The sequence below is a fragment of the Notamacropus eugenii genome, chromosome 6 (assembly GCF_028372415.1).
Source record: "Notamacropus eugenii isolate mMacEug1 chromosome 6, mMacEug1.pri_v2, whole genome shotgun sequence".
NCBI classification, from domain to species: Eukaryota; Metazoa; Chordata; class Mammalia; order Diprotodontia; family Macropodidae; genus Notamacropus; species Notamacropus eugenii.
Genome location: NC_092877.1, coordinates 46,829,319 through 46,856,083, shown reverse-complemented (window position 1 = coordinate 46,856,083; position 26,765 = coordinate 46,829,319). Strand labels below are relative to the sequence as shown.

The following is a 26,765-nucleotide window of genomic DNA, read 5'->3' as shown; positions in this document are numbered from 1 at the left end:
CAGCCTCATCTTCCTACCCGTTTGGGCAGAAACCCTGGTGAAGAGATACGTGAACACGCAGGGAAAACCAGGAAATGAGAGAGAAATGAAGGGACGAGACGGGCTGAACATGCAGGCTCGCCCTGCATCACCCTTCCTCTACGGGGGCAGGCAAGGGAACCCCATACAGAAGGTGGGGGGGCGGGAGGGCTGAGGGCAATGACAGGGGCCATGACTGGCACAGGTCTCCAACTTCGGAGGGAGGCCTCCCGCAAAGACCCCAGGCCAGGAGCTGAGGATCCGAGCCCTGCCCCAGCCGCCCCCCAATCCTGGGAGAGGTGGGGTTTCCTAAAGGAGGCGGAGCTCCCTGGTGGGGGTGGGCGCATTTCCGTCCCGCCGAGGCTAGAGGAAGCGTGGTGGGGCTGGCACTTCCTCCGGAGTTTGGGGAGAAACTTCTCCGGGACCAGCCTCGGGCCCCGCTGCGGCCCTCCCGCTCCCAGCCCAGGGGCTCCCCGCAGGCCGCCGCCCCGCGGCCCCCGCCCCTGCCCCTGCCGCCACCTTGGCCCCGAAGCGCTGACTCTGCACGAAGAGCGGTCCCTCCATGGCAGCCCCGTCCATGGCGGCGCCGTCCATGGCCCCAGGCGGCTCCGGACGCTTCCTGGCGCTGCGGGGCGGGGGCGGGGCGGGGCCCGCGGGGCGGGGCGGGGCTGGGGGGAGGGATCACCCCCATCCCGAACCCCCAGCTCCCCGCCCCGAGTGCCCGAGCCGGCCTCCGGGCTTCCTGCGGGACCCGGAGACGGGGACTGGACGGGAGCCGCCGGGGCGGCCAACATTCCTGCGGCCGGCCGGCCCCGACGCCCGGAAAGGAAAGAAGTGGGAGGACTCGGGAGACCCACCCTGCCTCCCCACACGCACGCCCGGCACAGTCAGCACACGCTCAGCCTCCTCCTCCTGCGGTGCCTACTGGGTGCAAGACCCGGGGCACCACGCCTCTGCACCGCAGGCTCGAGCCCCAGCAGGGAGGCTCCCTCGGGGCAGGTTCCCGGCCCGGGACGGCGAGGACAGCTCCGCTGCCTCGCAGAGCTTCCCCTCCATCGTCCGCAAGTCAGACCCAGGCGTGTGTCAGGCTCCGCAGGCGCAGCGCGCACGCAGTCCGTGCAGACAGACAGACAGACAGACACACACACACACACACACACACACACACACACACACACACACACACACACACACACACACACACACACACACGTGTTCAGGGTCCAAGCCAGCCCACACTCCACCGAAACCTCAGGGGGTGAGGGGTGGAAGAAGGCAGGGGCCTTGGGGGATGGGCAAAGGGGTGAAGTTCGAGAAATGAACACAGGCTTCTCCAAGTTCCAAGCCAGGGGCTTCGCCCAACACGGGCCCCCGGGTGTCCTCCAGCCTCAGCCAGCGGGGGAAGAAAGCCTCATTGAGCCGAGAGGCCAGGGGCGGAGGGGAGGAGGCGAGGCTGGGGCCTGCCTGGCCAGGGAGGGGGAGGGACAGACAGAGTGGAACGGTGGGAGGGATTGAGGGAGGGGCGTCCAGTCTCCCAGAGCCCGGCACTTTCTTGGAAGTCCCTGGGTTAGGCTCTGAGGCCGGGACTGGCTTCCCCCATCCCATTCCTTCGGACGCAACTTCCAGCGCAGAGGTACGGGCGCTTGGGGAGAGGGGAACAGAGCAGACAAGCAGGGGAATGAGGAATGAGGGGGGCTGGGAGGGTGGAGGGATGGATGATGGTCACTGGGAAAGAAGTGGGAGCACTGGAGGATGGGGGGCCAGGGGCCAGCGGGGAATGGGATTTACAAGGAAAATGTGAGGAAAATGGGAGTAGAGAGTTGGGTGTAGGACAACTAGGAGTGTGTGGGTAACAGTAATAGGGGATATAGGAGGGTGTAGGAAATAGGGGGACCCAGGTAATAAGGATGAAGAAACGAACAGGAGGGTGCTGGAGACGGGAAAGATCGGGGTGAACATAGGATGGGGGACACAGGGTATAGGGGGCTTGTGGGGGTGAAGATAACCGACACTTGAAGTTGTTTTATACTTTCTGTCATCGGCCAGTTCCCGGTTCTGTGAAAGAGTCGTTTGATGACCAGTGCAGGGGAAGTGGGAGAGACAGAAAGGGGTCCAGCCTGGCAGGGGGCAGAGAGTGTGGCAGCCAAGGGAGGGGATGAGAACCGTGTCTGAGGGTCGGACAGGGTAGGAGGCCAGCAGGGTGGAAAGGGAAAAAGAGGACAAGAGTCTGCTGGGAGTCTGGCCCAGAAAAGTCAAAGTTTCCATAGAGGACTGGAGGGAGAGTAGAGGAGAAGGCTAGAGCTGGGGTGGGGGTGGGGAGGGGGGATAGGGCAGGGTCCAGTTTGCTCCCACCAAAGGCTCCTTTGCAGGGGATAGAGATGCCAAACCCCAAAGTCAGCTGTTCCTATCCCATCCCCCCAGGGATTGGGCCTGTCTCTCTGGCCTAGTCTCTGTTGCCTCAGTAACCGCTTGGACCTTCACGCTCCCTCCTTTTCCTTCCCTCCCTCTCTCCCAGTGGCTCCCACTGCTCCGCCCCATCCCTCAACCCTGGTCCCTCTGGGTCCCCGTGTTCCCCTGGGACAGGTAACCAAGGAGCCTCAGTGTGTGACTGTCAAAGTGGCATCATCCAGGACCTTGTTTCCTGTGTCACTATCAACATAGAGGCTTATGACTTCTGGTGTGGGCAGCTGTGTGTGATCCATGCAGCTAAAATTATGTGTGCCTGCCTGGGACTCTGTGTGTGTGTGTGTGTGTGTGTGTGTGTGTGCGCGCGCGCGTGTGTGTGTGCATGTGTGTGTGTGTAACATAGTGTGAATTGTGTTTCTCTGAGCCTCTCTTGCACATGCTCTGATGAGCTTGCGTTTACTTCCCAGCTCTGAGCATAAAGGGCTGCTTTCTTAACCACTATTCCTCCTCCTCAATCAAGATTCAACAGAAACCTATCTCATTGACTTCTGTTTACCATTCTTACATCACTTTCATGCTGTGTCTCCTAATCAGTCTGTCATTCTTCATCTGTTGAGTTCACAGGTTATCTCCTTCCTTCCCTCCCTCACCTGTCTCTCTGCCTTACTGTGTCTCTATGTCTCTGTGTGTCATCAAAGGTGTTTTTGTCTCTCATTCTCTTAATTCAGGTCTCCATCTCTACCATATTGTCACTCTGTCTCTGTCACCATCTTGCTATCACTAAAGTCTGGGTTTCTATTTCTCTTAGACCATGTCTGACACACAGGTCGCCGGGGGCCAGCAGTGGGGCCTTCGGGGACTGCTTCTATGCATGTTATGTACCTGGTGCCTGGGAACCCCCTCTCCATCCCCAAGCCCTGCATCGAGCACTGGTAGCAAGCTTCGATTCCGCCTAGCTGGTTTTCCTCGGAAGCACTATGAGGGCCGTGTGGAAATACAACGGGCTGGCGAGTGGGGTACCATCTGTGATGATGACTTCACACTGCAAGCAGCTCATGTGCTGTGCCGGGAGCTGGGCTTTACCGAAGCCACGGGGTGGGCCCACAGTGCCAAGTATGGCCCAGGCACAGGTGAGAACAAGCACCAAGAAAGGCCACGGAACAGGGAAAAGGCACCAAGTCCGGCTGAGGGTGGAAGTTCAGAAAAACATGGAAAAAGATATAGTCTGCAGGCGATACAAAATCAGAAGTATTGGAGGCAGGGGAGGAAGGAGATGATTGATCATTGAGTTACTATATTGACAAAGTCCAAATCTAAAAAAATATATGATTGGACCAAATCTAATATATTGAAATGCAATAAATACATATGTAAAGTCAGGAATGGTTCAAAAAATCAACTGCACTTCCCCAACAGGCATGAACAGATAAACTATTCTTAAATTGAGAATCTTCGGGATTTAGTGGACTGAGTGCAAGTTCTATATGTCAAGCAAAAAAGGTCAAGTGACTGAAGGCAGCGTCAATAGAGGCGGAGTGCCCAGAATGAGGAAGGAGGCATTAGTACCCTTGACCTCTGCTCTGGTCAGACCTTCCTTGGTATACTGTGTCCAGTTCTGGGCACCACACTTGAGGATATTGATAAGCACATCTAGAGGAAAAAAGAAACATACACAATAAAGAGAAACTGGGAATTGAAGGAACATAGTACTCAGGCTAGAGAACATTATTCTAGAGTCAGATTCCACCTCTTATGAGCAAAGCGCAACCTCCTTGGACCTCACTTTCCCTATATGTAGAATAAGGTTGGAGTAGATGGTTTGACCTCTGAAGTTTCTTTGAATTCTAGGTTTATGATCCTAGGGAAAGAGAAGGCTTACTTATCAGGACATGGAAATAATCTAGAATCCTTAACAAGTGGTTATGCTGCTGCTTCTTGAACATTCCTGTGGACAGGAAACTCACTGTGGCATGAGGCAGCCCATCACGTTGCTAGACTGTTCTGATTGTTGGAAAATTATTTAGATGAGCCCCAATTTCATCCTATAACCTATTCCAATTTCAGAGGCTGCTGGCCATGAATATCTTCAACTGCCCTCCATTCCCTACCCCACCCCCCAATGATACCTCTGCTTTTCCAGTACTTAGGTCTCCTGTAACCCTAAAAACAAACAACTCTCCCTTTATCATGCCCCTCTTCTCAAAGCATGGTCCTATATCTCTCTCCTTCCCTTAATTGCACAACTTCTGGACCTCCTCTTGCTCAGCCCACTTAAATCTGACTTCTATCCCCACAACTACTTAGTGAGTCTCTCCAAGGTCATCACCAGTGACCTTTTCATTGCCAGACCCCAAAAGCCTTTGCTCAGTTCTCTTCTACCTTGACATTTCTGTGCTATGTGAGAGGCAGGATTGGATGTGGAGTCTGGAAAACGCAGGTCTGAATCTTGCCTCTCCAACACTTCCTGGATGTATGGCCATGTGCAAATCACTTTAACCTCTGCTTTTCCTTGAGATCCTGTGATGTCTGTGGGTATTTATTATAGAGAAGATGGATTAGACTTATTCTGCTTTGGCCCCCAAAAGGCAGAATTCGGTACAATGAGTAAAAGTTACAGGGAGACAGATTGTACCTCAAATAACACTTTCCTAACAATTTGAACTGCTAAATAAACAAACAACAAAAAAAACCAGTGGACTTCTTCAGGAAACAGTGAGTTTGCACACATTCAGAAGTCCTGAAGAGGAATCTCAGGGAGGCTATACATAGAAAGGATTTCTATGCTGAGAAGGAGTTTGAACAAGGTTCCTCCCAACTATGAGATCCTTTCATTTTTAACTTTAGCCTGGAAAAAGAGCATGTCAAGGTAGGCCTGGATGTTACATGAAGGGGACTGATTGGGAGAGGGGGTAACCAGTGCCCTGAGCTTTGGACCAGGTCAGATGGGAGTGCTCATTCTGGCTCTTCCTCTAAATCATTGTGTGTCTTTGAGAAAGTCACTTCCTCTCTCTGGGACTCAGTTTTCCTCTCTGGAAAACAAAATAATTGGACTCAGTGGTTTCTAATCTCCCATCAAGTTTCAAATTCTATGATTCAGTGTGATTCTGTTCACTCCCCAGAGTCTCAAAATGAATCTGCTCTAGCAAGGCCCAGAGCATTCCCCCTAAATCACCGTAAGTTCCCAAAGCCTTCCATACTGCTTCTTCCTCTTCCCTCACCCATATCTGCAGGTGAACTAGAAGGAGAACACTGAGTTAATTCAAGAAGTCATTAGTGGCCAAGGATTCAGCTCACTGTCTGCCAAGGCCCTCTTGTCTTCCAATCCTGGAGCATCTCTCCTCACCTGTAAAATGGGGGTAGGGATGGACTAGGAGATCTCTAAGACCCTCAGTTCTTCCATGCCCGGCCAGTGTCCCCATCCCCACCTTCATCACTACCTGCGTGCTCCCTCTCAGTCCCTTGTGTCCCACTCCCCAAGGCCGAATCTGGCTGGACAACCTGAACTGCAGGGGGATGGAGCGAAGCATTACCGAGTGTGCCTCTCGGGGCTGGGGCAACAGCGACTGTACCCACGATGAGGATGCTGGCGTGGTATGCAAGGACCAGCGCCTTCCCGGCTTCTCAGATTCCAACATCATAGAGGTTGGTGGGCAAAGACATAGCTTCTGTACAAACTCCTATACATGGGACAGGTAGGGGGTACAGTCCAGAGAGGGCTGGACTTTGGGTCAGGGAGACTTGAATTCAAATCCTGCCTCTGACATTTACTAACTGTGTGACCCTAACAAGTCACTAAACTTCTGTCTTGCCTCACTTTCCTCATCTGTAAAGTGGTGATAATAATAGTGCCTACCTTCCAAAGTTTGTGTGAGGATAACATGAGATATTATTTATTTGGCTCTTTTTCAATTCAATTTTACTTTATTTTTACAAAGATCCAAAATGAGATATCTAAAAAGTAAGACACTTTGCAAACCATGAAGTGCTATATACATCCTAGCAATTATTATATCTGAGTGAGTACCTGAAAAGGCCAGTCTAAGAAGGCCAACGTCTTCCATTGCATCCTGGGCCATCTCCAGTCATTTTGATGAGTATCTGGTCACTAGACCCAGATGGCTCAGGAGGAGAAAGTGAGGCTGGTGATCTGCACAGCCCTCCCTCCCTCAAAACAAAGTCAAGTGCAAGTCATGTCATCATCTTGATGTCATGGACTTCTTCAAAAACAAAAGACAAACACAACAACAACATTATTACTTACGTACACAGGCAAGCACATTCTGATTTGGGGGCTGGGAAAGATATGGGGGTCATGGGACAGATGTTATTCAGTCATTTTCAGTTATGTCCAACTCTTCATGACCCCATTTGGGATTTTCTTAGCAAAAATATTGGAGTGGTTTGCCATTTCCTTCTCCAGCTCATTTTACAGATAAGCAAACTGAGGCAAACAAGGTTGTGACTTGCCCAGGGTCACATAGCTGAGTTTGAATTCAGGAAGATGAGTCTTTCCGACTCCCGGGCTGGCATCATCTCCGCTGAACCACCCAGCTGGGGCAGTTAATATGTAATATAGGGAAGGCAGTCAGTTTTAGTAGAAAGATGAAGGCCTGTTTCAAATCTGGTCTCTGCTGCTTCTTTTGTATGCAAGGCATCATTTAATCTCTCTGAGTCTCAGTTTCCCTACCCCACCTCTCCAAGATCTCTTCTAGCTCCAGATCCAATCATCTGCCACTGTTCTCTCTCCCTGTCCACAGTCACTTCATCTGTAAAATGGGGTTAATAATCTTCATACTTTCTTGCTTACACTTTTTTCTATTCTTTCCCTTTTTCTTCAGGAGGGAGTTAGATTTTCTATAGAAATGTTAGTTATTATGCAGGAAAGGATTTTTGTGTCAGGTCTCTCCAGGGGAGGTGAAGTTATACAATCTTAAATAAATCCCAGCCTAGCTCCGGACCTCAGTTTCCTCATCTGTAAAATGGAGGGATTGGAAGATGATCTTTAAGGTCCCTTCCAGTTCTCAATCCTAAGGTCTTCAGGTAAATAAGAGAATGGGGATGAGCAGTTTTCCTGGGGTGGCGCCCCCAAGGTGTGTTTGTGTGATTAAGGGCTGACCCAGACCTGTCCCATCCCGTCCCCAGGTGGAGGAGCAGCATCTACAGGTGGAAGAGGTTCGTCTGAAGTCAGCTGTGGGCGGGGGCCGGCGGCCTCTGCCTGTCACGGAGGGGCTGGTGGAGGTCCGGCTCCCTGGGGGGTGGTCCCAGGTGTGTGACCGCGGATGGAGCGCCCATAACAGCCGAGTGATCTGCGGGATGCTGGGCTTTCCCAGCGAGCGGAGGGTGAATACTGCCTTCTACAGGTGAGAGAGCCAGGGTGGGTGCGCGGATGGGGGAAAGGGCATCTCGAGTGTGAGGCGGGAGAGAGGTGCCAGGTAAAGAGGGGTCTGGGGTCTGAGATGTGTCCAGATCCGAATGGAAGGGTCGGAAGAGTCCAGGTTAGGAGATGATGAGGGGTTTGATAGGTGTGAAAGGCGAGGCGGGTCAAAGCATGAGGTTCAATGTCTGAGGGAACAGGGTTTGGGGCGTGAGGGGGTCTGGGATTCGACGAATGAGGAATTCTGAGGTACAAGGGGGCGGAGGTCCAAGGTTGGGGGTGATGAGGTGGGTCTGTACTGCCAGGTGCCAAACGGTTTGAGTTATAATAAGTCTGAAGAGTAAAGGGGTGAAGATTGTGGGGTCTTGGCTGTGATAGTTGGTGGGGAGGGTCTGAGTTAGGAGACAGGACTGGGATCTGAGCGGAGAAAGATGCAGAAGTACCAAGGACCGTGGGGGGATGGGACCTGAATTGGTGGTCTGGGATGGGGTGGGGTCTAGAAGGAGAAGCTGTCCTGGGAGGGGCGGGCCTGCCCAGTGGGTGGGGTTTCATCTGGTGGGGCGGGGCTCCCTCCTAGGGTTAGTCCGACCCTTTCCACGCTTTAATAAGGCTCATTCATCAAGCGCTAGACATATTCTCTTCTGACTGCTTTGCCCTTTTCTGGTACTCTCAAAGAAGAGCGGAAGGGGGCGAGATCAGGAAAGACTCCTCGGAAGAAGTGGGCATTTGTTCACTGTGGAATGTAATTATTCTCTTTGATGGTTCTCCCCAGGGCTTTGCACAGTGGCTGTCGAATATCATTTCATAGATTTAGAACTAGAAGAAATCTTATGCCCAAAGTCCAAAGTGTCAAAGTCAGGATTTGAACCCATTTCCTCAGCCACCAGATCCAAGTCCAGTCAAAAAGCAGCTACTAGGTATCAGACGCTGCGCTAAGCATTGAAGATCTGTGTGTGTGTGTGTGTGTGTGTGTGTGTGTGCGCCTGCCTGCCTGTCTGTCTGTCTGTCTTTCTCTGTCTCTCTTCACAGCTATGGGGTTAACTGACTTGCTCAGGGTCATACAGGCAGTAAGTGTCAAGTGTCTGAGGCTGTGTTTGAACTCAGGTCCTCCTGACTCCAGGGCAGGTCCTCTATCCACCTTATACCACCCAGATGCCCCATTCGCTGATCTCAAAGAGTTCACAATCTCTTGTGGGAAACAATGTGCCAACAGCTATGTGTAAACAAGCTAAAGACAGGATGAATTGGCAATAATCTCTGGTAGAAGGCACTAGGGCTAAGGAAGACTGAGAAGACTTCTTGCAGAGGATAGGACTTTAGCTGAGACTAGAAGGAAGCCAGGAGAAGGAGATGGGGGGGGGGGGGGGGGGGATGGCTCCAGGCTTTGGAAACAGCCAGTAAAAATGCTCGAGTCAGGAGCTGGAGTGTGTGTTTGCAGAACAGGAAGGAGGCCAACATCACAGGCTCACACATGCAGGAGAAGACCTTGCCATCAGAGAAATGATGACATGACTTGCACTTGACTTGTTTTGAATGAGGACTGTGCAGGTCACCAGCCTCACTTCTCCTCCAAAGCCATTTGAATCCAGTGACCACATATTCATCAGGATGACTGGAGATGACCCAGGATGAGGCAGTTGGAGTTAAGTGACTTGCCTAAGGTCACACAGCTAGTGAGTGTCAAATGTTTGAGGTGAGATTTGAACTCAGGTCCTCCTGACTCCTACACTGGTGCTCTATCCACTGCACCTGCATGAAAATAAGGTATAAGAAGATTAGAAAGTTAGGAAGGGGCCAGGTTATGGAGAACACTAAAAGCCAAACAAAGGATTTTATACTTGATCCTAGAAGTAATAGGAAACCAGTCAGATTTATAGAAAGGGGGGTGGGGAGAGAGTCGTGGTGACATGGTCAGACCTGTGACTTAGGAAGATAATTTGGCAGCTGAATTGATAGTAAATTGTAATAGGGAAAGGTGAGGCAGGGGAATGAACCTGAAGGCTGTTCTAACCATCCAAGTATTAGGCTGTGAGAACCTGTCCCAGAATGGGGTAATGTCAGAGGGAAAAAGGGAATGAAGGAGAGATATTCCAAAGGTAGGCAGGCAACTTGGCAACTAATTGTATGGAGGAGTCGAGGATGATGTCTAGACTCGGAGACTGGGTGACTGGGAGGATGGTGGTACCCTTGAAAAAAATGGAGAAGTTAGGGAAGAAGGGAGCTTTTAGAGGAAAGATGGGGAGTACAATTTTGGACATACCTATGGGACATCCATTTCAAGAATTGATACAGAACTGGAGATCAGGAGAGGGGTTAGGGCTCGATAAATAGATTGAAAATCCTCTACATAAAGGTAATAATTGAAACCATGGGAGCTGATGAGGTCACCAAATGAAATAATATAGAGGGAGAGGAGAAGAGGGCCCAACACAGAGAGCCCTGGGGGACACTTCTGGTTAGAACCAGGCTGTTTCCACTGTACATAATATATTATTTCTCTCTACCATCATTTCAGTCCTGTCTGACTCTTTGTGACCCTATTTGGGATTTTCTTGGCAAAGGTACTGGAGCAGTTTGCCATTTCTTTCTTCAGCTTATTTTACAGATGAGGAAACTGAGGCAAACAGGGTTAAGTGACTTGCCCAAGATCACACAGCTAGGAAGTATCTGAGGCCAGATTTGAACTCAGGAAGATGAGTCTTCCTGACTCCAGGCCCTGGCACTCTATCCATTGTGCTACCTAGCTGTCCCAATCTATTATTTAGGAGACCCTTAATAAATCCTTGTTGTATTAAATTGAATTTGGCCTGGGCCTGGAGGGATCTGTAGGATTTCAGGATGAGTGAGGGGTGTGGGATGAGCAAAGGTGTGGAAAAAGGTTTGGAACAGCTCAGAAATTTGTCTAAGGTTTGTATTTATCTCAGGGGGTATTTCTATATGGTCTCAGAGACTTAGCTGACAAGATCCTGGAGGGTCCTTGATCAAGGATTCAACAAGGATTCAGACATGCTGATCCTGGAACTATAGAAGATACCAGAGAAGTTGAAATCTTTGCCCTCCAAAATCTTCCACAAGGTAGCATGGTGCAGTGTGAAAAGTGTTGGATTTGAAGACAGAACCCCTGGGTTCAACTCCTAGCGCTGCCACTTACTATCTAGATGAGCTTGAACACATCCCTTCCTCAGTTTCCTCAACTGTAAAATATAAGAGAATTCAATTAGATACCCTGGAAAGTCCCTTCCATCTCTAACCTTGTGATTCTAAGTGTAGTGAAAGAGAGAAAAACACACATGAAACAATGAGGTGTTGAGTCCTGCAGTATAAGAGACCATGTAATCCAGCCTCTCATTTAACAGAAGGAAACCAAGGTCCAGAAAGATGGAAGGACTTCTTCTAAGGTAACAGAGATAATTTGATGACAGTCAGGACTAAGACTGAAATGTAAAAAGACCTAACTCCCTATAGGACTACAGAAAATATTTAATAATAGAGAAGAAGATACAATGTCATAAAAACTGGAGATGAAGAGTGACAAAGAAGTGTTTCATTGGAGAAGAAAGTATTCCCAGCATTCAGAACTGGACTTGTCTTATTTAACATCCATAATGTGAGCTGAATATAAAGGAAAAGCTTCTGACACTCAGAAAATGTCTATAATGGGCCATGGGAAGGGGCAAAGTAAAGAAGGGCTGATCCTCACTCTTAGGGGTGCCATAGAGGGAATTCCTGATGGAGTGTGAGTTGGATAAGATGATTTCTGAGGCTGCTTCCAGGGTGGAGATTCTCAAAGTAATCACACATTTAGAGCTGGAAAGAACCTCAGAAACATCTGATAATCCAGCCCTCTCATTTTATTGTTGAGGAAACTGAGGCCTGGAGAGGAAAATGGGTCTTGCTTCAGGTCACATAGGTAGTAACAGTATTCAAAATGTCACCAAAGCCACTAACTAGGCCCACTGGGGGGGCCTAGGAAGAAATGAGGCAGGGAACTCTCCCCAGTACCTATCCCTGGAGTGTGTGCATTCTAAGTCATTTTATGGTAATGTATTCAGGGGGAAACAACCCGAAGCCTGCTTATAAGATAGGCAGCAAGGGATCCCGACTCTTTGTGTTGGAACCAAGGAGCAATAGTTTCCCCCAAAACCCTGGTGCAGCTGTGGTCTCTGCACTTTGCTACATAGAAGATCTTGGGAAGGAATAGCCACCAAGGGTGAATTGGCCGAAAGGAGTACTGATGCAAGTCATGAGGATGATTAATGAATGGTGGCAGCTGAAGCTTAGTGGTCAATGAATGGAAGTAGCTAAAGTTTAGTGCCTAAACCCCAGCCTTAGTTGCTTACTATGTACTTACACAGTACTTAAGTACTAAGTACTTACCATGTGACACTTTCCCAGTTCAGCTGGGAGATCATGGAAAATTTCATAGAGGAGGTGGTGGCCCCTGATCCACTTTGAGAGACGGAATGGACTTGAGTAGGCTGAGATTTGGGTGCTGAATTCATCCTATGCATGGTAGGGGTGGAGGACAGGGGGAACATTGTTACAGAAACAGAAGAAAGTAGGACAAGCACCTGGGAACAGCAAGTAGTCTGATAGGGATGGAATTAGAATTTGTGAATTCTACTCGAATCAGTTCAACAGATGATTAAATGCTAGGTGCTGGGGATATACAGACAAAGACAGCCAGCTCTTACCCTCACAAAGCTTCTGTTCTACTGGGTGGGATACATGTATACAAATAAGTAGATACAAACTGTACATAATGTAATAGAGTAATTTCAAGAGGGAAAGAGCAGTGGAGACCCAATGTACCGGCCAGATAAGTCTCCTGTAGGAGAAAGCACCCATGTTGCCTCTCCAAGGTAGCAAGGGATGCCAAGCGGCAGAAATGTGGAGGGCATTCCAGGCAGAGAAGTGGACATCTGTGCAAAAGCAGGGTAGGGAGATGGCTTGCCAATCACAGGGGACAGCGATTTTCCCAGTTTGTCTGGCATGGAAAGTATATGAGAGTAACATAAGATTCATCTAGAAAGGTAGGCAGGAACCAGATTGCAGACAGCCTTAAATTCCAGCCCAAGGAGTTTCTGTTGGCAATAGGGAATTACTGAAGGTGTTTCTTAAGGACTGTGACATGAGTCAGATCTGTGTATTATCCAGGTGATTTGTGAAAGAGAAGCTGGTGTTAGACCAGTAAGGAAGCTGTTACAATAGTCCAAGTGAGATGGAATGGATTAAGGAGATAATGTGGAAGTAACAGACCTGGCAATTGATTGGGGGGTTGCTGTGAGGGAGCCAGAGAGCACTCAGAATTCTGAAGTGGAAGGTGGTGGTGCCACTTTATGGAGCGGAAAATTGGGAGATGAGGCCAGTTGGGAATCAGGGGAAGATGAAGAGTTTGGTCTAAGATACATTGAGTTTAGGCCAGTAAAAAAGGAGGCAAACTCTTGTACCTCACTTATTGGGAGCTTATCCAAACTGGGGCTAGGGAAGGGGCAGTTGGACGTTGGTTAGGGCCATGTCCGTTACTACTTCCATCCCCTCAAGTGTTCCTGCTCTGCCTGGCCTCAGCCTCAAGACAGCTCTACATTTTCAGTTTCCCTTCTTGGCAATGAGCCTTGGGACTGGCTGCAGGCCAAGAAAAGAGGTCAGCTGGATTAGCAGATCTGCTTAGGCAGGCCTGACCAGGTTTGGTCTCCCCAGCTCCATCAGCCTGGCCATAGTCCAAGTCATGTGGCTCCATCCTTGGCCAACTTCCGAATTCCTGGGCTTGACACCCCAGCCCATTTCCACTTAGATCATGCATGGCCTGAGTGGTTACAAGATTCTTGGTCCAGATACTACCTACCATCCCTACCCTCTATAGCTCTGCTTTTGGCTGACTTGTGATCCTTGGTTCCCATCCTGCCTGCTAGTCTCTGTCGTCCTAAGGTGGTGATCCTACCCTGAGTCTTCACATACATCCATCTCCTTCCCTTCTCACTGAGCCCAGGCATTCAGATCCAACTTGAGCTACAAGGGTCTGTCTCTGACATCTTAACTGGTTGGGGGGATGGAAAGGAAAATGATCTTTTAGCTTCTGGTAACCATGGACAGTAGGACAGGAGATGAGAGGTCCCTCTAAGCCATTGGGGGGAAAGTTCTCTTGCTCCTGACCTCAACTGGCTCTCTGGCTTGGCTCCAGGTGCCAGGCTTGTCCTTATTCCAGTGTTCTCTTGTCCTCACAGACGGTTGAGGAAACGGGCAGCCAAGGCCTCTGCCCAGCGCCGTGGGTCTCGTAGCAGGTAACAGGGTAGGAGGGAGTTGACCTCTGGCTGAATCCAGGGGCCTCCTGATCCTCCCTGTGGCTCCAGGAACTGGAAGGATACTGTCCTTTCCAGACCTCAGGGTAGTGAATTGGGGTGTGGCCAAGCAGGGTCAAAGGTGGGGATGAGTGGAAGAAGTGCTCCCTTCTGCTCCCCTCAACAACCCAGGGCTTGCCTCGATTCACACTCACTCCTCTCCACCCTACCCTCTTTTCGTCCCTTTCCCTTTACTTCTTTCCCATTGCTCTGCCTAAATTTAACCAACCTTTCCTTGCCCTCCTCCTTTTCCCTGCTATGATCAAGCATCTCCAGTGGGGCAGCATGGGCCCCTGGAGCCCTGTTCAATGTGCATGGAGGGGTCAGTGTGGACAGTGTGCCCCAACCACCTGACTCTGCATCTCCCCATCCTTTCCTTCCCTTACCCTGCCCTCTGTCTCTTTCTGGGAAACAGAAAAGACAAGGACTCTGAATGACCCTGACCCTTCTTGACCCCCTTCCGCTTGTCCTCTGCCTCCCTCCATGTCTGTCTCCTTTTTCCAGGCCAGTCACCAAGCTTAAAGCCAAACACAAACCCCGTGCAGGCCAGGGGCCCAAAAAGAGGTAAATAAAGATCCGGATGGTAAAAAGGAGACATAGGGACTGAAAGTCCAATGGTCCAAGCGGGGGACCAGAGGGATCTGACTGATTGGGAGCCAGGGGAAAGGAGGAGTGCTTTCAGAACTAGGGAATCTGATGAATCCAATTGGATGCTGCTTCATTCAGACCCCCCACCCACCCCGATGATGTTTGCCTAAGTGACCAGTGATCCCATTCTTTATTATATATTCCTTCAGCTTGCCTGGTATGGAGGTGAAATTCAGGATACCAAAGTGGCAGTCACACTTAGCTTTCTAGTACAGTAGCACGTATAACAACAGGTTATATGACTAGGTCCTCTCTTTTCCCTTCAAGTTACTCCAGAACTCTGGGGGAAAAACACCTCTCTTAGGTTCAAGAATAAGTTACCACTCCCATCTATAATCCAAGCATTATTCATGTTATCTCTGATTCCACAATTCTGAGTAGCAGCTAGTTTAGCAAAGATGGTGATCCCCATTTTACAGATGAGGAAACTGAGCCTCAGGGCGAGAAATCAATTTGCCTGAGATCTTAGAGGCAGTGTCAGATTGGAGACTTGTTAGGTCTGAATGCCAGTCTAGAGTTGATCCCTTTGTACCACCTGCCCCCCAGAACAAACACCTCCAGCCCAGTGGCCTCAGAAAACAATTTGGGTGGGGGGATCTCTCTGCTTGACCAGTGAAACCCAATCTCCCTACTACCACCTCTTCGGCCAGGGATCACACCAAATGACCCTCTGGGTATTTCTCATCAGTGTCTCACTCTCATGGTTTGAAGAACTGGGGACTGTCTCTTGAAGCTCTGCTTTGGGGGGAATTTTTGTTGTCTGCATTGCCCTCCCTGGACCCCATTCTGGGCCCCCTGAAAGGACTTCTCTCTGTACTATGGGAGAAGAGCATTTCTGCTTGTATGACCTCTGACATTGACTGGTCCTTTGGGGTCTTGGCTCAGTTTATTTTGGGCTTCTTGGATGAAGTACACACACACACACACACACGCACACACACACACACACACACACACACACACACACACACACACACACACACACACACACACACTCTCTCTCTTTGTCCAACCTAGCACTTATACTCGTATCTATCTTCATAGGCAGTGTTTTCTGGTGGCCCCAGCCCTGTCCTAGCTAATATTTGGTAACTACAGGGTGGAGGAAGTTTTTCCTCAGTTTTCATGATCCTGCTATCTTAGCCCCAGGTCCTGCCTGGCCCCTTCCTTTGTGGTCCAGGAAGCAGACACATTTCTCATGTCCGCACAACAACCCTTCAAATGAACAAAGTCCCAGAGCTGTCCCTGGCCTCCTTTAACCAATGCCAGCTCCATCTCATTTGCCTGCTTGGTCATTTTATGGGATTTTCTCTTGTATTGTTTTTACCCAAGACATATGAAGGGACCCTTCCTGAGATTTTATTGCATCCCTCCAGTCTGAGGACCTCCCAACACCCTCCCTCTCCTCTGACCTTCTCAAGCTCTCTCCCCACTGCATCCTTCTGCTGCGTGGACAACCTCTCCAATATGGCCTCATCCCAGTTCTTCTCTGCCCTATCTTCCCATTCTGCCCTGGAACATTCTCTCTAGTTCCTATCCTCCCTGCCCACCATAGCTTAGAACATTTTCTAACAAAAACAAAAACTCATTGACCTTTATGTAATGCCTTAAGGTCTACAAAGTGCTTTATGATCTCCTTTGATCCTCTCAACAACCCCACTGAGGTAAGTATCACAGGTATAATTATCACTCTCTTTAATGGACAAGGAAACAAGCCTAGGGAGGTTAAGTCCCTTGCTCAAACTCATGACAAAGTGGCAGAATTTGAATCCATATGTCTCCTGATTCCTAGAGCAGCTCTCTTTCCTCTGTACCACAGGTGCTTCTTTTGACATTTTATATTGTGTTTTATGGCTTAAATGTATTTTGCATTCATTATTTCACTTCATTCTGTGAGAAAAGGCCTAGGAATAAGTACTGCTCCTTACTTTGTAAAAGGAAACACATTCAGAGAGGTTCTAGGTACCTTGTTTCTGGTCACGAAACTATTAAGTGTCAAGGACAGGATTCCCACTCAGGTCTTTCCTGATTTCAAACCCTATACTTTCTACTGCTTCTCCATCGCTCATTTCTGCCCTGGCATGCATGCAGGTGCATTCATGTCTACACTTGGGCTGACCGAGCCTTCTGTTTAAGCTGAGGCATGCGTTACCTCTTGGCCACCCCAGCCACGTTGGGCCCCTTAGTCCCATGGCTCTCTCTGCTCATCAGCCTTCATCACGGTCTAAGCCAGCAGCAGGGGGGCTGATGGAGGTAGGGGGCAGGTCACAGTGAGCTCTTTTCCTCTCTCTGTCCAGAAGGTTCCCTCTAACACCTTATCCCAAATCCCTCTCTTTTTGAAACATCCATTGTCTCTTGCATCCCCTGAGACTCTTTGGTTCTTTCTCTCTTGGAGAAAGGGGTGGGAGGCTGTAGAAAACATTGGGACAGGGGAATTGGACCAGGGAAATGGGGAGGAAAGCTGAGAATGAGGAGGCTAGAGATTGGAGACCCATCCTCCTCCTTCCCCTGTCCCCAGGCTACTGGCCCAGCGCCAACGTCACTCCTTTGGCCTGCATGGAGTGGCATGTCTGGGCACTGAGGCTCACCTCTCTCTCTGCCCCCTGGAATTCTATCGTGGCAATGACACTGCACGGTGCCCAGGTGGGGCACCCGCCGTGGTGAGCTGTGTGCCAGGATCTCTTTATGCCACACCCAGTGGCCAGAGAAAGAAGCACTCATCGACACAACCTAGGGGAGAGGTGTGTGTGACCTAAGTAGAGGGAGGTCTCCCCATTCCCATTTCCTGACCAACCCAGCCCACCCCACCTCAAGGGACCACTGGGATCCTGACATTACCTTCCTCCAAACCTGACCCTCTAGGATAGAGCTAGCAATCCCCTAAGACTGTTCTACACCTGATATTCTCCATCCTCTGCCCCAAACTATGTGTCTACCTCCCCAAGCCTGTTAATAATCTTCCCCATTTCTACGTCTACCTCTCTTCAGCCTCGGCTTCGTCTGAAAGGCGGAGCATGGCCGGGTGAGGGCCGGGTAGAGGTCTTGAAGGGCGGTGAGTGGGGCACAATCTGTGACCACAAGTGGGACCTCCAGTCAGCCAGTGTTCTGTGCCGGGAATTGGGCTTTGGCAGTGCCCGGGAGGCCCTAAGTGGTGCCCGAATGGGACAGGGTGAGCTAAGGGCAGAGAACAGTAACCCATATAGGGTGGAGGGAGTGCCATGGGGCACTGGGCAAAGTTATTGGGTAGACATTGGGGGACATGTTATCTATAACCTCCTGACCCCAGGTATGGGCCCCATCCACCTGAGTGAGGTTCGCTGCTCAGGTCAGGAAGCTTCCCTCTGGAGTTGCCCCCACAAGAACATCACTGCTGAGGACTGTTCCCATGCCCAGGATGCTGCTGTTCGCTGCAATCTGCCCTACACTGGGGTTGAGACCACGGTCAGCTTTGTTCTGATGCCTTCCATCCCCTGTGCTCTCCCCTCCCCATCTTCCAACCTCAAGTCTCTCAACCTCTAACCATCCCTCCCACCTTTGCCACCCTCAAGAGTTCATGACAGCTCGTTTAGCCTTCCCTTTGCTCCCTGCAGATACGGCTAAGTGGAGGGCGCAGTCGTTATGAGGGTCGAGTGGAGGTGCAGGTAGGGGGGCCTGGCTCCCCCCGCTGGGGCCTTATCTGTGGAGATGACTGGGGAACACTAGAAGCCATGGTGGCCTGTCGGCAACTTGGCCTGGGCTATGCCAACCATGGCCTGCAGGTAGGTAAGGAGGGTAAAGGGGAAATCAGGGTTTCCCCCCCCATATTTCCTGGGTTCTCATGTGTCCACATGTCCACGTTTCCAGGAGACATGGTACTGGGACTCGGGAAATGTCACTGATGTGGTGCTGAGTGGAGTTCGCTGTACAGGCTCTGAGCTATCCCTAGGAGAGTGTGCCCACCATGGCACCCACATTGCCTGCAAGAGGACAGACACACGCTTTACTGCTGGTGTCATCTGTTCTGAGAGTGAGGGGGAGTGGGTCAGGGGAGAGGGGCGCCCGGGCCCAGTGTGAACCCTCTGTGAGGCAGGAGATGGGGACCTGTGGCCTCAGGAAAAAGTCTCCCGTGAAAAACCAGGCCCTATGCAGACTGGGAGGGAGGGGATGCCCCTACTCTTCAGACTCATAAAAATCATCTACCCCTGTAATCTGGAGTCTCCCTCCTTCTCCACCCTTTCCCAGCTGCATCAGACTTGATACTACACTCGGCACTGGTGCAGGAGACTGCTTACATTGAGGATCGACCACTCCATATGCTGTACTGTGCAGCAGAGGAAAACTGTCTGGCTCGCTCTGCCCGGTCAGCCAACTGGCCCTACGGTCACCGGCGATTACTCCGTTTCTCCTCCCAGATCCATAACCTTGGCCGAGCTGACTTCAGGCCAAAGGCTGGACGACACTCCTGGGTGTGGCATGAATGCCATGGGTGAGGGAAAGGGGTGTTGGCTGATGAGAGGGAGACACTGAGTCAGTGGGGGAGAGAAGAGGGACAGTACACTCTGCGGGAGACGGCCTCAAAGGCCTTCAGTGGGGGCAGGTGCAGGCCTGTAGGCCCCTGTAAATCCCCCCCCACAGGCACTATCACAGCATGGATATCTTTACTCACTACGACATCCTGACACCCAATGGCACCAAGGTGGCTGAGGGTCACAAGGCCAGTTTCTGTCTGGAGGACACTGAATGTCAAGAGGGTGAGTCAAAGCCTGGAAAGGGCTCCCTGTCCACTACCAGAATCTACCCCTGCCCCATTGGTCTAAGGACATTCCCTACCTTGGGGTCTCAGACTCCCTGCCTATACCTGGGACATGTGGCAGCAGAGGCTTTCTGGGGCCACTCCATCTTCTGAACTCCCCATCCCCCCTAGATGTCTCCAAGCGGTATGAGTGTGCCAACTTTGGGGAACAGGGCATAACCGTGGGTTGCTGGGATCTTTACCGGCATGACATAGACTGCCAATGGATTGACATCACAGACGTGAAACCAGGAAACTATATCCTGCAGGTGAGGGGGACAAAGTGGGAGAACATCTGGGCTATCGAGGGCTGGGGTCGCCCAAAAGGAACTCAGATCTCTAATTCTTCTCCCCATCAGGTGGTCATTAACCCCAACTATGAAGTAGCTGAGAGTGACTTCACCAATAACGCAATGAAATGTAACTGCAAATATGATGGACATCGAATCTGGGTGCACAACTGCCACATCGGTATCAGGGCTGGGCTGAGCAGGGTGGCAGAACCCTCCCCCGCCCCACTCCACCTTCTTGTTCCTCTCCCACCTCCCCTCAAGCTCAGTCCTCTATTGGTACCAGGGCCTGATTAGGCCCCACTGGTATTTCCTTTCCAGGCGATGCTTTCAGTGAAGAGGCCAACAGAAGATTTGAACGCTACCCTGGCCAGGCCAGCAACCAAATCGTCTGAGACTTCTGGTCCATCTGCTACCCAGCTTCCTGGACCTCCCTGCCTCAGGGCACTACTGGAGCCAGACTTGGCTTCAGCCAAACAGTTTGGCACATGGACTGGGAAGGATTCCCCATCCTTCCACAACTGGGCTGGAGCAGAGAAAGCAGCTCCCTACCGTGCACAGCAACGTCCTGGGGACACAGTCAATACCTCCAGTCTTTTGCTTTTGGGGAGGAATCCATCCTACTCCCCTCACTCTTGGCTACAACATGTCACTCTAGTTAAAAATTTATTTTATTTTAATTTTATTTTATATAAAACATTTTTCCTGTTTCTTTTGGGTGTGTAAGGGGGAGGGCCTGCCCTCCCCTGGCTCATTTCCCACCTTGCCCCCCTCCCAAGCTATTCCAGCCTAAAGGAAAAGGGGGTATGGAAACAGGGCAGGGGCCATACCCTCCATTCTCCTTCCATTTGGAGTAAACAAGGTTATGTAAGGACTTAGTCCCTTCAGTCTGTCCTGGTCACTCAGTGACCTCTGGAGTCACAAACAGAGTCAGTGTGTCCAGCCCCCTTCGGACCTGCATGGCGAGCTTGAGCTGTGTGCGAACAGCCTCGTAGACATCTTCTGCTGACTTCACTGCACGATCCCCAATGGACACAATTATGTCCCCTGGCCGCAGACCAGCCCTGAAGGATGAGAGAATCAAGTTGGGGAACCATGGCCCTGCCCTCCCTCCTGCAGGCTCCCACAGCTCCCTTGTACCCACTAAGGCACAAACTGCCCCCTCACCGGTGTGCAGGGGAGCCCAGGATGACTTTGTGGATGAGGACACCATGCTGGACATCAGGGAAACTCGGCTCACGAAGCTGCAGCTCGGCCAAGATGCTGATGGGGATATGAGGTAGGGTTAGCCTTACCTGGTCACCACCAGCCCAATATACTGACCACATTCTCAACGTACGCCCCTAAATGAAATTCTGGGGGTGAAAAGGCAATTTAAGTCACTCCTTTCCCAAATGAGAGGCATAAACCATAGCAGGCAGGGAAACTCAGAAAACAGAGGAATGGCTCAAGATGGCAACATTCACTCAAGGCTTCACAAAAGCTGGAACTCAGAAGATAGAGAGAAAAAAAGATGGTGCATTTTGGATTTAGAATGTAACCAAACACGCAAAAATTACTAATCTTATCTGGCCAGAGTCTCAATAGAACAGTGATACAAGAGGAGCAATAAGTCGGGGCTATTTAGAACCCTGAATGCAGGCCCTAGAATCACTGAAGCAGAGGGTGACTTGTGCAAAATGTTACTTTGATATGATTATATCTAGATAAATTAAGGAATGAACTAGAAGCAAGGAGATCAATTAGGCACAAACTACAACGATCCTGATACAGGGTAGGTAGGTGACTAAGGCCTGAAGTGAGGTGATCACCATGGGAGCACAAGCCATAGGTGGCAGAGGCTCTTTCACTGTCTATGGCTTCAGGTTAAACAAGAATCAGGGATTTAGGATTCCCAGCCTGGCAGTCATTCTTACCACTCCCACCCTATTCCTCCCCAAGATCATACCTGGGTGTTAACGTCAGCATCATCACCCCAATGTATCTACGCTTCAACTCGTTGCTCCCAAACCAAGAACCTAGTACAGAGAGAAAACTGAGGAGCCGCACCAGCCTGTTCAGCATCGTGTCCTCCCTTCCTGGTCACCCCAACATGGTCAGGCCTCCTTTTCCCTACTTACTTTTCTTCTCCCCTCGCTGCAGAAACTCTCGCAGGCGGTCAGAGGGGATGGCAAAAGAGATGCCAGCTGTGACCTTCATTGTGTTCACCCCAATCACTTCTCCATCCTGCAGGGACACATCCCCCATCCCAGTGCCATTCAGCCAGGGATAGAGGAGTAAACCAGAGGTAACAGATGGGCAAGAAGATGGGCCAGCCCCCAAGTGACCAATGACCCTTACGCAAAGACACAGCCTTCTCCCACCCCCAAATGGGTCCCGGCGGGGGATAAGGGTGAATAGTATACTTACCAAATTAACCAAAGGACCCCCAGAGTTTCCAAACTACAAAACAAAAAGAGAAGGGACATGGTAAAAGCAGGCTGGTAAATGCTTGCTTCGCATTCTCCATCCACGCTGTCCCACGCAGCCCACGACTCCGGCCGGCCTCCCACCTTCCCCCCCGCGTACGTCAATAGCAGCGTCCGTCTGGATGTACTCCACGTTGGGCTGCGGCAGGCCGAGGTCTCGGGCCCGGCGCTGGGCCGAACTGACGATGCCAGAGGTGATGGTGTTCTGAAGGGCGAAAGGGCTTCCCATGGCAACCACAAATTCACCCTGGCGGACTTCGGCCGAGCGGCCCAGGGGCAGCGTGGGAAGGGGGCCCTGGGGAGCGGGAGGAATTGCTGAGGGGAGAGAAGCTCCCGGGAGGCGGGGCAGCGGGGCAGCTCCGGGGGCGCAGGGGCAGCCGGACCAGGACGCCCACCCCCCCCCACCTTGGTTGGGATCCTGAGCGTGGCGATGTCGGCCACGGGGTCCACGGCGGTGACGGTGGCCTCGTAGGTCTCCCCGCTGGGCAGCCGCACCCGGACCCGGCGCCGGTCTGCCACGACGTGGGCGTTGGTGACGATGAGGCCGTCGGAGGCCACGATGAAGCCCGAGCCGTTAGAGATGGGGACCTCTCGACCCGAGAAGGGGTGTCTGGGGAGGGGAGAGAAGGGCACGGCGTGGTCGGCAACGGAGGTCTGCTGAGGGCATGGCTGGCGAAGGTCAGGGGGAGGCCGCTTTGTCCCCCTCACCACCTACTCGAAGTGGGGGGCGGTTCCCGCTCCCTCGGTAGCCACAACTGAAGGAGCCCCTCAGGTAGGAGGGCAGGGCGGAGTGGGATGGGAGGTCGGAGGTCAGGGGTCACACACCCCCCTTCCAGTTACCGGCCCAGAATCTCGATGTAGACGACGGCGGGCGCGGTCTTCTCCACCACGTCCGCGATGAAGTTGTAGAGCCGCCGCGGGGAGGAAGGAGGGGACACGGGCACGGAGGCCAGAACGGCGGGGGGAGCGAGACCCAAGCCGGGCCGGCGCCTGCGGCCCCCCGAGCCCCACAGCAGCAGCAGCGCCGCCGTCCCCGCGCCCAGCGCGGCCGCCGCCCACCGACGGGCTCGGGGCTCCGCGGGCTCTGCCGCTCCGGGCACCTCGGCCTCGGCCAGGGCCAGGGGTCGCCCAACGAGGCTCCGGAGCCCACCCAGGCCCAGAGAGCGAGCCCGGCCCACCTTCCTCAACAGCGCCGCCGCCGCCATGGCTCCCCGTCGGCCCCAGGCTCTACCCTCGAGGAGGTGCCCCGACAGCTGACAGGGCCAACGAGGAACGACCCGAGTTCAGATCCCGGCGCTCCTCGGGAGCTGTAGTTCTCCAGCAGGGGTGGGCGGGGTCTGCGGTGCATGTCGGGATGCGTAGTCCTCAGTCGGCTTCCTACGTTCCGAGACCCACAGTCCTGTGCGGCGCGCCGCGCGCGGGGCTTGTTGGGAGTTCTGGGCCCACCAGCCCAGAGGGCTGGCGCCCAAAGGCCTGGCCCTAGCCTTCCCAGGAGCCCGCGCGGCCAGCCGGGGACTAGCATGGCGACGGGGTCTGGGAGGCCCTGAGGCGGCGGCGGCGGCGTCGGCGATGGAGCCTTCGCCGGCCCCGGGCCCGGAGCGGCTCTTTGATTCACACCGGTGAGAAGGCCGCCCCGGCCCTCCCTGCCTGCCCCTCCCCGCCCCGAGCCCCGGCCCCTGGTTGCGGCCAGGCCCGCGGGCCTCTGACGGCCGCTGCCTTCCCTCCCCTGCCCCGCGGGGCCCAGGCTCCCCAGTGACGGCTTCCTGCTGCTCGCCTTGCTCCTCTACGCGCCGGTCGGGCTCTGCCTCCTGGTGCTCCGCCTCTTCCTCGGCCTCCATGTGTTCCTCGTCAGCTGCGCGCTGCCAGACAGCGTCCTCCGCAGGTACCGGCCCGGCCCGGGGGGTGGGGGCAGGGCGGGCCTCCCCGTGGCGGGGTCACGCAGCAAGTCCCGTGTCCCCCAGGTTCGTGGTCCGGGCCATGTGTGCGGTGCTGGGGTTTGTGGTCCGACAGGAGGCTCCCCGGCTCCGCGACCCCAGCGTCAGGGTCTTTATTTCCAATCACGTGACACCTTTTGACCACAACATGGTCAACCTCCTGACCAGCTGTAGCACCGTGAGTGTTGGGGGGGAGGGAGCCTCACCCTGCCGCCCGGCCCCCGGGGGTGCCCCTGCCCTTCCTGTCCCGGGCACGCTCGGAGCCCAACCAGCCTCCTTCCTCTCCACCCTTGCCCTTACTTCTGGTGCCGCTCCCTTGTCCCCCTCCCAGCCTCTCATCAACAGCCCCCCCGGCTTCGTGTGCTGGTCTCGGGGCTTTGTGGAGCTGGATGGCAGCGGGGAGCTGGTGGAGTCGCTGAAGAGATTCTGTTCTTCGAGGGGAAACCCCCCTGCCCCCTTGTTGCTGTTTCCCGAAGAGGAGGCGACCAACGGCCGGGAGGGGCTCTTGAGATTTAGGTAAACGTTCGAGGACGAGGGGAGCCGAAGCAGACCGCAGGCCCTTGGGCCAGTAAACTTGTATTGAGGTTACTTGGGGGATGCCAGAGACTGTGGGGACCCTCCTTTCCCTGCTGCCTTTTTCCTTACAAACAGGTCTTTTTCTCCCCCCAGCCCAAGTACATCTTCTGTCAGTCTGGCGTCTCCCACCTTCCACGGCTTTGTTCTTTTTAGTGTTCAGTTTCTTATGGTGATCCGCTATGCGCAACTAACTCCGGTCCTATGATCTTTGTCCCCTTCTGCAGTTCCTGGCCATTTTCTATTCAGGATATAGTTCAGCCACTTGCCCTTCGGGTCCAGAGGCCCTTGGTCTCTGTGGTGAGTGTATGAACAGGGAAGGTTTAAGCTTGGTTTTTTGGGGTTAGGGGCAAGGGATTCTCCTTGACTGGCCCAGGCTTAGTTCTCGACCTTTTGTTTCCTCCCTTCAGACAGTGTCCGATGCCTCCTGGGTCTCGGAGCTGCTCTGGTCACTTTTCGTCCCTTTTACAGTGTATCAAGTAAGGTACTAACTGTTTCTAGTTTCTGGGGGGAGGGGGAGGTCACCCCATAAACTCTTGATTTAGTTAATACTTTCCCAAGCACAGTGTCCTACTTCAAACCCAAGGGGATATGGATTATGGAAGAGGCAAAAGCTTTTGGCTTATATGAGATTTCCCCTAACTTTTGTTTTAATTGTGTTTCGCAGATGGCTTCGTCCTGCCCATCAACAGCCAGGGGAAGGGAGTGAGGCATTTGCCCTCCGTGTCCAGCAGGTAATAATGATTGGGAGGGTGAGGGTGGAAGACCTTCCAGTAGTGTGTTGTGGGGGCCAATTGGCTCTGTGACCCTTGGTCTCACCTTCCAATTGTCCCCAGTTGGTGGCCAGGGAGCTGGGCCAGAGAGGAACTCGACTCACACCTGCAGATAAAGCAGAACACATGAAGCGGCAGCGACACCCAAGACCTCTCCCCCAGTCAGGTATGTCATTTTCCTTCAGGTTGTCTCTGTATTCGGGTCACCCCTCATCACATCTCCCATTTCTTCCTTGCAGCTCGGCCTTCTCCCCCTTCTACACCTGGCCCATCCCCTGACCGGCAGCTGGCAACTCTTTCTCAAAGAGTCAAAGAGGTTTTACCCCATGTCCCAATTGGCGTCATCCAGAGAGACCTGGGTATGGTATGGGGAAAAACTCTAGGGATGCTGGGTAAAGGTTTAAGAAGTATCAGGAAGAAGAAATGTGGGCTGGGGAAGAAATGTGAGACTAGAGAAATCCCCATTCTCTTCTCCAGCGAGAACTGGCTGTGTAGACACAACTATCACTAATCTGCTGGAGGGAGCTATACCCTTTGTGCCTGAGGATATTGCTGAGGGGTCCCAGACCCTTCCATCTTCTGGACCCTTTCCCACAACTTCTGTCTCCAAGGTGAGACCCAGGAAGTGGGGGCATGGGGAAAGTCTTAGGCTGGAGGGTAGGACATGGGGAACTTCCCAAGATGGACCTTTCAATTCTACACCACATCTTATGTAAGTTAGGTGCTCAATAAATACTGGATAATCTCTCAACCCTGTGACCCCTAGTCCCCCAGCTCTGACCCCGTGACCCCTCAGCCTGCAGCTCTGTTTGCCAAGTCTTCCTGGGCCCGTCAAGAGAGCCTGCAGGAGAGGAAGCAGGCACTGTACGAATACGCCCGAAGGTGAGGTTGGAAGGAGCCTGGGGAACATGGGGGGAGCCAGAGGAAGGGAGAGATCACACCTAGGCAGTGCACACCCCACATTGCCCAACCTCCCTCCTCCTCATCCTGCAGGAGATACACAGAGAGACGGGCCCAAGAGACTGACTGAGCCCAAAGGACATGGAGCAAGCCAGGGCCGCAGGACGGAGGCCAGGGGGCAGGCCCCCCCACACACAGGCCGGAGGGGTGGGGCGTGTGAAGGGAGGGATGGGGCTCCCCAACTTCCCATTAAATTCAGGGTTTTCACTCAA

General features: G+C 52.6%; 4 protein-coding genes across 9 annotated transcripts in view; 2 read left to right on the top strand and 2 right to left on the bottom strand.

Annotated features, from left to right (window-relative positions):
* DOK1 (docking protein 1) overlaps window positions 1-1,340 on the bottom strand; it is a 4,240-nt gene extending 2,900 nt beyond the window's left edge. Inside the window, exon 1 of one of the 3 annotated variants that reach the window (XM_072619887.1) lies at window positions 538-1,340. In XM_072619887.1, coding sequence (XP_072475988.1) covers window positions 538-812 — 275 coding nt within the window. In that variant the 5' untranslated portion in view covers window positions 813-1,340. The remainder of the gene's footprint in view (window positions 1-537) is intronic. The other 2 variants (XM_072619888.1, XM_072619886.1) reach the window with 2 other exon arrangements.
* LOXL3 (lysyl oxidase like 3) lies at window positions 1,340-20,557 on the top strand. 3 transcript variants are annotated; one of them, XM_072619879.1, is made up of 16 exons: window positions 1,340-1,651; window positions 3,233-3,554; window positions 5,903-6,066; window positions 7,567-7,784; window positions 14,023-14,079; window positions 14,641-14,700; window positions 17,303-17,525; window positions 17,773-17,953; window positions 18,071-18,225; window positions 18,375-18,542; window positions 18,628-18,790; window positions 19,006-19,249; window positions 19,399-19,514; window positions 19,688-19,824; window positions 19,915-20,026; window positions 20,167-20,557. In XM_072619879.1, exons 2-16 carry the CDS (start codon window positions 3,236-3,238, stop codon window positions 20,238-20,240), a joined length of 2,391 nt encoding a protein of 796 aa, XP_072475980.1. In that variant the 5' UTR covers window positions 1,340-1,651; window positions 3,233-3,235; the 3' UTR covers window positions 20,241-20,557. The 3 variants fall into 3 exon arrangements, with proteins under 3 accessions (XP_072475980.1, XP_072475979.1, XP_072475981.1); XM_072619878.1 differs by lacking the exons at window positions 14,023-14,079; window positions 14,641-14,700 and having other exon boundaries at window positions 1,542-1,651; XM_072619880.1 differs by lacking the exons at window positions 1,340-1,651; window positions 3,233-3,554; window positions 5,903-6,066; ... (1 more) ...; window positions 14,023-14,079; window positions 14,641-14,700 and adding an exon at window positions 8,577-8,715.
* HTRA2 (HtrA serine peptidase 2) lies at window positions 20,499-23,726 on the bottom strand. 2 transcript variants are annotated; one of them, XM_072619890.1, is made up of 8 exons: window positions 23,154-23,726; window positions 22,719-22,923; window positions 22,414-22,608; window positions 22,255-22,287; window positions 21,966-22,071; window positions 21,794-21,863; window positions 21,013-21,108; window positions 20,499-20,909 (listed from the first exon to the last, which is right to left on the bottom strand). In XM_072619890.1, the coding sequence occupies exons 1-8, from the start codon at window positions 23,516-23,518 to the stop codon at window positions 20,744-20,746; spliced, it is 1,236 nt and encodes a 411-aa protein (XP_072475991.1). In that variant the 5' UTR covers window positions 23,519-23,726; the 3' UTR covers window positions 20,499-20,743. The 2 variants fall into 2 exon arrangements, with proteins under 2 accessions (XP_072475991.1, XP_072475992.1); XM_072619891.1 differs by having other exon boundaries at window positions 22,414-22,518.
* On the top strand, window positions 23,645-26,765 carry AUP1 (AUP1 lipid droplet regulating VLDL assembly factor). The gene is given in 13 exon segments (XM_072619889.1): window positions 23,645-23,715; window positions 23,717-23,932; window positions 24,058-24,195; window positions 24,275-24,425; window positions 24,579-24,763; window positions 25,048-25,120; window positions 25,231-25,304; window positions 25,488-25,554; window positions 25,657-25,759; window positions 25,833-25,952; window positions 26,071-26,204; window positions 26,360-26,475; window positions 26,587-26,765. Coding segments are annotated over 13 exon segments (1,470 nt in total). The 5' UTR covers window positions 23,645-23,659; the 3' UTR covers window positions 26,624-26,765.